Here is a 10552-nt window from a genome sequence, read left to right on the forward strand (position 1 = left end):
AAGAGTTAGCGGATCGCCTGTCTGGCTCTCGTCAGAGCTCACTCACTTACATTAATTTCAGAGATAACATTTTGATAAACCAAAACCTAACGCTCAAATCTTTTACAATACTAAGTTCAATACAAAAGCTTCAACCGTTTGGCACTAGACAATTTACAATCACGAAAGTTTTCACGTTAACTCCCTAAGATCCCTCGTTCATTCCCCGACCACCAACTCATGTAAGGAAAACAAAACTAAAGGACTGAGCTAAAACTCAGTGAGGTTTGCCGAGCAAGCAACATTTAATAAACACTTAAATCAATACAATTAAGCAAGTAGTGCACATTTCACTGTACAAGCACTTACATTAAACAATTGAGGAAACACTTCACTAAACAATCACTTTTAAAAAGATACGGTGCTCACATTAGAGCCACTTCAATGTCATTGAGCATTCATTTTAGTGTCAAGAGACACTCATTTCACTGTCATTGTACATTCATTTCAATATCATTGCACACTCCGCCGATTCACCTCCTTATGTCCTCCAAAACAATAAATAATCCCCTACATTCAATAATCAGTTCAATAATCTCCCAACCTCATAGTAATACTCGAGTATATCGAAACATTTACCCAAAGCTACCATCCTACCCGACCAAGCCCTTTGCTGGCTCGAATAATCCATTGAATAGAGGCTTTTGGGGCCCAGTTCAGTCGATGCGGTGAGACACACATATGGTTCACATTCATACACACTTACAGTAATATTCAGTCAATTATCAACCTTCAAGTTCAACTAAATCGAGTGCGATAAAGTATACCCTCGACTTAAAAGACCAGGGACAATTGAGATACGCTTCACAAAGAATCATTTAGTAATAATTCATGATAAGCATATTTGTCACATAATTTCACTTAGATACACATAAACAGTTTCGAAAAACTCACCAAGGATTCAAATGACTACTCTCGAGTCTCGAATTGGTTTCTTGGTTCACGGCTACTTCCTGATACAAGTCAATAATTTTAAAGTAAATATATAATTTGTAGATGATCATTTATTATTCTTTTATTTAAACCATTAAAATCAAGTTTGACCTTTCATTCCTTCCTTTTTAAGTTAAATCAAATACTAGATTGCCTGTGGTTTACGTCTTGTTAAATTTATTAGTTTTCTAGTTTTAAGTTCTCAAAATTGTTCATATAGTTAGTGTCAAATTGCTATGAGATGTTTCATATAAATTCAGCACTAATTTTTCTAGCAATGTACACGGTCCAGCACTCATTATTCCCTCCACTCCTTCCTCTCACTCTCATGCTCTTACTAGATAGGCAACTCATATTCATTAAGCTACAAAGTAGCCTTAGCTATCATCTATGAAAGCTTACAAAGTTGGAAATTAGATGAAATGCTGGTTGAAAGTTGATTCTCACGGCTAGCATTATCGCAAAAATGCATTCAGGAAACAAAAGAAAGGCAACGAGAAAGGCAGCTTTGCCACCCTCTGGTGTTTTGATCATAACTGGAGCTATACTTATCGGATTGAGGAAATTTTTATAGCGTTTCGAAATTAAGATATAGACCTACATTTCTTATGAGACATCGACACCAGTTCTCACATTTTCAGGGTCAAAAATGACCGGACAGAAGCACATTCTGCTTCACTCCCTTGGCCAACATTCTGCTTTGCTACCCTCTGGTGTTTTGATCATAACTGGAGCTACGCTTATCGGATTGAGGCAAATTTTATAGCGTTTCGAAGCTAAGACATAGACCTACATTTCTTGTGAAGACATCGACACCTAGTTCTCACATTTTCAAGGTAAAATATGTACGGTCAGAAGCACCTTCTGTTTCACTCTCTCGGCTGAAGCTAAAAGAATTTCAGCATGTAATGGTTTAGCAGCTGCATTTTTCCCTTTTCATTCCTCCTCAGTTTTCTGTTCCAGATTGTGTACAAAGTATATTGATTCAAATTCAAGTTAACTTAAGCAAAACGGGGCAGTTTATGTTCAAAACTCAAAAGGAAAGCTGACTAAAATTCAGCTCTGCGCAAGGCTGCAAAACTGAAGTACCGCAGCTTGCATCAGAGTTCCTTCACGTATGGTTCTCTCCACTTCACACTCTCTAACCTACGACTGACCCCTTAAACTGAAGAAGGAAACAAATAATCTGTGCATGCACCCCATAACGTTATTAACCCAAGAAATTTTGACATCAGTTGCAAGGTCCAGCTCAACACTCAGTTTCTGCAATTTTTCTGAGATTTCACAGTTGTTGCCCGGCATTTACTTCAGCTACAAGCTCTTTTCACTCTAGTTATCAACCCTGCTCTAAGTTCTCAGGTAAGACAAGAAAATAGCATATAGTCTGAGCTTCTAGCAGAAAATTACTCCCTACTTTCGGTTAACAAGCTGCATGGTCAGTTTTTTTTCCCCTCGGATGGAGCTGAAAGGTAACCACTCCCTAAACAAGTTTTCCCTTCAATCAAACTGAGTTTTTCTTAGCTACATTCCAGCATACCACAGTAATATCCAAGTGTACTAGTTGTTTAGAAGGTTATTGCAGTCACGTACCTCGTTCTTTCCTCCTAACGTTTGAAAAAAAATTGCAGATCGCACGTTTGGTTTCCTGCTCCAGTTCCCCTACTGCTCCAAACTCCTTTTCGTACTCACTCTTGGCTCACAATTCTAAGGCTACAAACTGGAAGAATTGCAGTTAACAATATCTAATTCTCTCCTCCTCACTCTCTCGGTCGCAGCTGGATGCAAGAGAGAATCAGAAAATGTTTTCCTTTTTCTCCCTCTTGTTTGAGTGCCGAGATGAAAGAAAGGTGGTTTTGGTCTCTCTCTCGGTCTTGCTCCTAATATCTGGTTGGTAAGAAAGGAAATGGAATGTGTTTCACTCGGCCACCGCCCAAGCATTGTCTCCGCTGTCTCCTTTCTCCCATGGTCATCACTTCATTTAGCTAATGGATGGGCAGCTGTCTTGATAGCTGTTATTCACTGCCCAAGATTACAAGCCAAGTCCTCCTAATTTCTTCCTTCCACCGTTTAACTTGGTAGGCAGCTACCTAGCTTTCATTTGGTTCCAATTCTTCCAAATATTTTCCCTTTCTCGGTTCTGGACTTGTGAATTTCTGAGGGTTGGTTTCGTAATTGCATGGTAGTTAGTCCGAAGTTCCATGGTTGTTTTGGTCTTTTCATTTTAGTTTATTTGGTTACCCCAAGTCCGTAATTATATTTGTCTCACACATTGACTCAAAATTTCGTTTGTTCTAATTTGTATGTATCTTGAAAAATTTTGCTTATATTAATCTAGTAGATTTTCACTCATTTGGCTTTAAAGAAAATTAATTAGTCGTGTAACTTATTCAATTATATAATATACTCAAATGGCTCAAATTACAATATGCATATCATATATTTATTTGCTTCATATAATTTTTTTTTTACACCATTCTAGGATATTTCTAAGTTCTCAATTTTTATATGAATTTAATTAGGCATTTTAATTTAACCATTTATTCATTATATATAATATTTCTAATATCAAAGTAATTGAAATAAAAGAAATTCATAGCAGACATATAATTTTTCTCGAGTTCTCACAATTTTATATTATATTCATGTCAGAACAGTATTTTTTTGATTTTTTATTTTTTAGACAATAATAAAATGAAGTAGCCTTCAATGGAAGACTTTATTGAAGAGATAATAAAATAATTGCCCAAAATACAATATATAGCCATGTGATGCATCCCATCATTGATGGCACCAGTAGCTTTCAATCAGTGCCAATTGTAATTACTCTAGTTCCTGCTCTTAAAGCATCTTCCACGTTTTGCCACTGGGCTTTTGGTCTGGTTGTCAAAACTGGCGGTGCAGCAGGTCAAAGATTCAATCACAAATTTATCATTAAAATGTGACAGTCTTTATTGATCATCTTCGATGGAGTCTGTACTCACAAGTCTCCTTCTCCCTTTTCCTAGATTAGACTAAATTAGGTTATAGGACTTCTATCGTTGCGCCAAAAAAAAAAAAAGACCAATATTCCCACAACTTGCTGCCACGTTAAAGGCTCTAGCGGTGTTATTAACATTTAACAAACATCAAGCCATATATAACTTGTCTTATATAATTAAAGTAAAAGTAGAAATTAAAAATTCAAATCTTAATAAGTTCAAAGGAACGCAAACCACCAATCTAACCAAGGCATGTTTCAGCTTGTGTATTCCACATTACGGCAATGAGATGGAATATATCAGATTTTGCTATCACTCCATTGAGGCAGAAAATCTCATCAAAATGTGCAAAAGAACATGTTCATCAACGTATCACCCCAAGATCAACATCAGATAAAATCAATTTTATCTAATCAATAACCATCTTGAAAGTTAATTGCATTGTTAGTATCAGTAAGATTTGCATTAGATTTTATCTATTGAAAAACTGTTAAAAATGTTAGGATAAATTCTTCTAGGAACATGCAAAACTCTTAACATCTAAAGCAAAAGACAAAGGAAATGATGGACAAAGTCATTCTCAGATGCCAGGTTACTAACATTTGACATATGATATTTGACAATTTTCACTAACAATTTATGCATACAAATTTAGGTAAAACAAAGCAGCCAAAGGTCAAATTCATTGATGACAATACGCGATTTAATGCAGACAAAAGAAATTTCACAATTGAACTTAACATATAGGAAGAAGACGAATTTTCATCACAAGCATGGTACCTAATTTCTAAAGTACTGTAGACATGACTGCCCAAATTTCTTCGAAAAAATACTAGTTCACCAAAATTAGAACCAAAAAAAAAGGAAAAAAAAAAGAACATGAAAATAAAAGGTAGTTAAAGAAAAATGTCCACCTGAAAAAGATCCCTGCTTGGTGAAAAATGTCAAAAACTAGTCATCTCCACAAGTCATCAAGAATGTCAATAAAAGGTGTTACCCAGTTGGTTTAAAAATGAAGTGCATCTTTCTCATGCATTGACCAACCGGAGCATGGGCATTTTGAATGTCTTGCTCAAGTTAATCCTTATCCTACTTGTTTCTAGCTGTTGTTGTACATAAGCCTACAAAACAGCACATAGAAAATGTCCAAGAACATGGAAATGGAGAAAAGGGTTAGTCAAAAATTATGGTAACGGTCGCATCAATAGCCAGAAGTCGGCACTGACCTGTAATTAAAACATGGCAGGCTGAGGAACTACTAGGATAGGAGATATTTAGGCATAAGCAGGGGAGGCACTTAAGAAGTACTGCCAGTTAATATCTGGAATCAAGCTAAAAGCAAGAGATAGAAAATCAAGAGATGAATATAATGGTGGTTGCAGTAGTATTATTAGTTTACTTCTAACCAAAGGTGGTTTTTCCAAAAGCCTCAGGATCAATAAAAAAATGTTCAAGTACCGAAAGAAATGTGGTAAGCAGATCATTTTACCGTTCAAAGAAGCAATCTTGATTCTTAGAACTACAAACATCAATGTTAATTTCTTCTACAACTCCCCATGTAAGAATAAGAAAGAAATATTTGGAGCAAAAATAATCAAATTGAAAGCCATAAACATACAAATATATTGGATGAGATATGATTCATTATAATAGATTTTTTCCACAAAATCATCATCACCTTCTACTTTCTACATTTATTTAATTGCAAGGTAAACTGACAAATTTTAGCATCTAACTGTGGGCACTCAAAATCTACATAAGTACTCACAAATCCTATGCATTCAGGCATTATTCCGAAAAGGTTCCAAGCCAAACTTTGACTCATTAACTAAAACTCAAACAAACAAGAAAATGGAAACCAAAGACCAACTTGTTTTATTGTTACCACAAATTATCAAAAAAAACCCAAAAAAATAATGTTTAATTGGCAAAATTTAAATTTTGATGTTACCTTCATGAGCTCTATAGGAAGAGAAGAATTAGATATCCGGGAGAGTAAGGATGAGAGAATGCACAGTGATGACAAAGGTTGGCAACACAGCACCGGCGGAGGAGGAGGCACAAGTCAACACAAAGAGGGGAAGGAAGAGAGTGATAGAAACTAATTGGAACCTCATAATTTCAACCTGAGTTCTGCAAACGGTTTTTCACCATATACAATAAATCTGAAAATGTAAATGTCGAACGCTCGTAAACATACGGCCATTTCCCAATCGATTCTCATTTTTGTAAAGACCGATTTTAGACAAACTCAAAATCAAAATTCAGACTGAACAGAATTTGACAAAGCCAGAAATGATAAAACTACAATGGATAGCTTTTGTGGATCAGTTCAAGATTTTGTACGCAGCTTATATTGTTTGAATGGTAGCTAGTGTGTACAAGTGTAATTAATATGAACTAGGTTTAACACAAATCTGGTGCATTTAGACTCGTGAGGCAAGATGAAATTTTGGACTAGCCAAACCGAATTTGCCTCCTTTCAGCACCATGGCCATTTGGCATCTCTCCAAGTAAAACAACGAGATTTGCTGCTGATTTCAGCCACACGAGACAATTTACTTGCTTCAATTGTTTGATTGCTATCTTTATTAGACCCAAGCGATGGACAGCATTGAAGTTTTTCATCCCGTAGTAAAGCTTCTTCCCTGTATTTTGGACTCTGATATCTTGGATGCTGGATGAAGGGAACACCTTTCCACCATAACTTGACAGCCTATTGTATAACATTATAGAAGAAAACAAAATTCTGTGAAAGAGACACTAGATGAGCTCAAGTGAAGAGACTCAGAAGACCACCTAATCAACCACATTTTTTTCAGAAAAACCTATCTCAGATAATGAACATGCTGGCAATTGGTCAGCGGGCTAATTTCCATGTCCGAGGAAAATATGTTCAACTGGGCACTATACGAAGGAAATGATACAGCAGAAAATAGAATTATGACCCCATTCAGCTATAAGTTCCACAAACAGTAAACATGCCGGTCTCGTACTACTAAATTACTGATGAGATGTCATATAAGCTAACCAATTTTAAGATGCAACAAGTTTTAAAGGATATAAACATCATGTCCGCAAATTAAAGACCTTTCAGATACCAATACTCACTTTCAGAGAAACACTTACATGCCAATATATCCAAATGGCAACTCTGTGAGGCATTAACCAGAAAAACGATGCTTGATCCCTTGCCATCTTGGAAGAGACTTTTTTGGCTGTCAATATAGCTCTGAAGTACTTGCCTAGCTCAGGATGTTGTACTGAGATGTCCACCGATAGGTCATCTTCAGGTGCAGTAGTTCTGATGCTCCAGTTCCCTAACATATCCTGGGAATGATTTCATCAATTAGCAACAAGACATCCAAATGGCTGTAAACTTTAAAAGCTTGCACATTGAGATTATACTAAATGATACACATCATAAAAGATGAGGCATATTAAATCCATAGAACTCATGCAAAAGATGTGTTAAATGCTTCAGAATCAAAGCTATTCTTACTTTCCAAACTAAAAACAGTAGTTTCAGTATTAACACTTCAAATACTTAATAGTTAGAAAACCCAACTCAGGTATTCATCATGGTATCCAGCATGGTAAAACAAGTCTCCATTGCTCCCCTTCTTGGCATGGAACCTTTCACTTATATATTCAAGAATTTTCACTTATTATTCATACAACTTAGGAAGACATCCAATCCAAACGATTATTTGACACTGATTTTCCTCACAGAACCATGTGGTCAACTTACAATAAAAACAAAAGCAGGAGGCCACACTAAGCACCAACCCCCCCCCCCCAACAAAAAAAAAAACACTTTTTCTCCCTCCTTAGAGTTTTACAGAGACTAAACCTGTAATAAATAAGGATGTGTTTCTGCCCTGATGGAAAAAGTTAATTCCACCTAAAACATGACCACATAATTTCCAATTGCAGAATGCACCATTGCCTAATCTTTTTTATTACGATCTCCCTATATGCTTTTACAAGATACATTTCCAGGTATGTGGATCTACAAACAAACCTAAAATAATTGCACAGGAGAAATGCCAATCTACAAATAATTGATTAAACAATAGCAAGGTATGGAAACCTAAAATTAATGCCATTCTTTATCTAAGATATAGATAAGTGGATTTCTTTACTATCTCTTTTTTTTTTTCTTTGATTTGACACCGTTACCAACAATACTGCAAATTGCTAACTGCATACAGCAAATTCTCAAAGATAAGTCATCTTCCATCCCCACTGTTTACAAAATAATGGCCTTTGCAGTCAAGGTTCAAAAATATGATCTCCATTTCACTTAAAGTAATTAGTTCAGATTTCTTCCACTCCAGTAAAATAGTCACTGAAGCAGAAAAAAATTATGAAAGGAACCTATTTATCAGAAATGTAAACAAAAACCACAAGGCATATAAAGCTTGATAAACTACCCTGTTGAGAAAGCTGATCATTTAGATTAAAATGACCAACAGTTTAATCAACTTCAACTTGAAAGATAGGGGACCAAACTAATTTTAATTACTTCCAGAGCAGAGTTTGAAAAACACCTAAAAGAAAATACCCATGGATCAACTATGTTGTGTGAGATAGAGCTGCAGTTAAACTGCTTAAGACTTACCATAAAAGGACTGACGTGAAGCGGCTTTGCAACTATATCGGACTTGGGGTCGAATAAAAATGATACTCTTTCACCCCACGGTGTATTTGTTACCTGAAAAAAGAAAAACTGCTGTTAGGAACTGGTGATTTTGAAGCCTAAAAGTGGAAGTACAGGTTACTTTCAACATATGTGGGGCACAGAATAGTGCATCAACTTAAAAAATAAAATAGAAGTTCAAAGCCCACCTCTCTTTGCCACATTAAGAGGAAAGTATTATTGATGATCTTGACAGCTAAGCAAGAACTAGAGATCATATGCAAAGATTTGAATTAACAGATTGACATCTTCCTTCTCTCTGCCTTTTTTTTTTCCAAATACAGAAACAAAATGATTGATTGACATAGCAAATTTTTTATCCAAGTCCATCAGTAAATGGTAGAGATTAACAGTTCTTTATTTTATTGAATTGCAGCAAAAAGCTCATCTCTACAATATTAGTAGTGAAAAGCAGAGCTCCATGCAAAGAGGACAAGGAGAAAGAACGATTTACAGCATAAGCTGTTAACTGACCAAGAACTCATCATATGTAGAAATTTAAACGAGAAACTCTTCAAGCAGGACAAATAAATTTAAGAACTAAGTTTTTCTGATTTAAATCAGGCACCAATAACTCATGTCTTCAAATTACATAAATTCTAAAAATGTTATGACAGACAGCAAATATACCCCCTTACTTCTCTAGGAGAGGCAACAAGACAGGATATTAGAACCTTCGTAGAAAGAAAAAACAGTTTAGATGCAAAATTAATCAAATTAAATGTATTTAAATAATTAACCTCGGCAATGCATTTCTTCAAATTGCGCGAGGAGCGTTCAACATCATAGCAATAATACACGCTCAACGGATTTTGTTCATATCCCACGCTTGGTGGTATAGTCAACAAGAATCTGGTGCATCACGAACACAGTACAAAACCATCAATCAATCAGTCGGTCTGCTCAAAACTTCATGAATTACAACAACATTGCAAGAAATAGTGAAACCGCACTTAAAGCATCAAAAACAACCAAAGATGATGCAACAACAAAGAAAAAGAACAAAGAAAAAATAGACCTTTTTCGTCTCTTTATTCTCAAGACTCAAGAATTATACATTCAGGAGTTACAATCAATTCAAGTGAAATGCACTCACTTATTCTTATAATTCTGCATTCATGGGATGAGACAGGAAAAATATTTATACTACCTACAGAAATAAAAAGACCAAAATTGTAACCAAAACTAAACAAGAAAGAACAACGAAATATTTCCATAATTAACAAGCTAAATTGCTAGGAAAACGGAAAAATCTGAAAACCCCAGAAAGCAAAAGTGCATAATTTGCCTCAAAAGCTGAAGGAAACAGAACAGTAAGTAAAAATACTTTACATCGGTCCATTGGTTCTGGATATACGACGGGCTTCATCGGCGGAAAAATGGTCGGGTGGGACATTGGGAGAGCGGTCGAGGTCAAAGAGGGCGTAACGGACGGAATACTGGAAAGAATGATGGACGGGGCTGCGGCGCGTGTGCCAGACGACGCCTTCGTAGAGGGTGACATGGTCATGTTCTGCGGCGGCGCGTGGGTGAGAAATGAGGCGGAAGAGGAGGAGGAGAGTGTGAAAGGAGGAGGTTATAAAAGTGGAGACAATTGAGAAGAATAGATAGAGAAGCTCCATAAGGCCTAGTGCCCTGCTCTGGCTAGTGTCAAAGGGGCGGGTAGCTAAAGTATTTAATAAAAAATAAAGAAAATTTCACCAATTTAATCCCTAAATATTTTCACTAATATTAATTTCATCCTTGATGAATTATTTTAATCAATTTAGTCATTTAACTATTTTTTTAGGACTTTTCACTACAGTTTACTCAATTCGTGTGGACCAGCATGAGCATAATTGTCACATTAACCTAATCTTCTGCAATTAACCAATGAATACCCCACCCATGCGATTGGCCT

At 36.0% G+C, this 10552-nt stretch overlaps 1 protein-coding gene and 1 long non-coding RNA gene across 2 annotated transcripts; both read right to left on the bottom strand.

The window, feature by feature from the left end:
- Positions 1–357: 357 nt before the first annotated feature.
- LOC140010234 (uncharacterized) lies at positions 358–3009 on the bottom strand. The gene is made up of 2 exons (XR_011817530.1): positions 2563–3009; positions 358–992 (listed from the first exon to the last, which is right to left on the bottom strand). It is a non-coding gene; the product is annotated as an uncharacterized lncRNA (long non-coding RNA).
- A 3237-nt stretch (positions 3010–6246) lies between these two features.
- LOC113723445 (uncharacterized) lies at positions 6247–10316 on the bottom strand. Its single transcript, XM_027246527.2, has 5 exons — positions 9985–10316; positions 9393–9504; positions 8575–8667; positions 7080–7280; positions 6247–6666 (listed from the first exon to the last, which is right to left on the bottom strand). The coding sequence occupies exons 1-5, from the start codon at positions 10272–10274 to the stop codon at positions 6433–6435; spliced, it is 930 nt and encodes a 309-aa protein (XP_027102328.1). The 5' UTR covers positions 10275–10316; the 3' UTR covers positions 6247–6432.
- Positions 10317–10552: the final 236 nt, after the last annotated feature.

This window comes from Coffea arabica, chromosome 7c (assembly GCF_036785885.1).
Source record: "Coffea arabica cultivar ET-39 chromosome 7c, Coffea Arabica ET-39 HiFi, whole genome shotgun sequence".
In the NCBI taxonomy this organism is placed as follows: Eukaryota; Viridiplantae; Streptophyta; class Magnoliopsida; order Gentianales; family Rubiaceae; genus Coffea; species Coffea arabica.

Coding starts and splice junctions, on each gene's coding strand:
- LOC113723445 (XM_027246527.2), bottom strand. CDS start 10,274: ATGGAGCTTCTCTATCTATTCTTCTCAATTGTCTCCACTTTTATAACC. Junction 8,668..9,392: donor TGAAGAAATGCATTGCCGAG/GTTAATTATTTA, acceptor TTCTTTTTTCAG/GTAACAAATACACCGTGGGG. Junction 7,281..8,574: donor TTCACGTCAGTCCTTTTATG/GTAAGTCTTAAG, acceptor AATCATTCCCAG/GATATGTTAGGGAACTGGAG.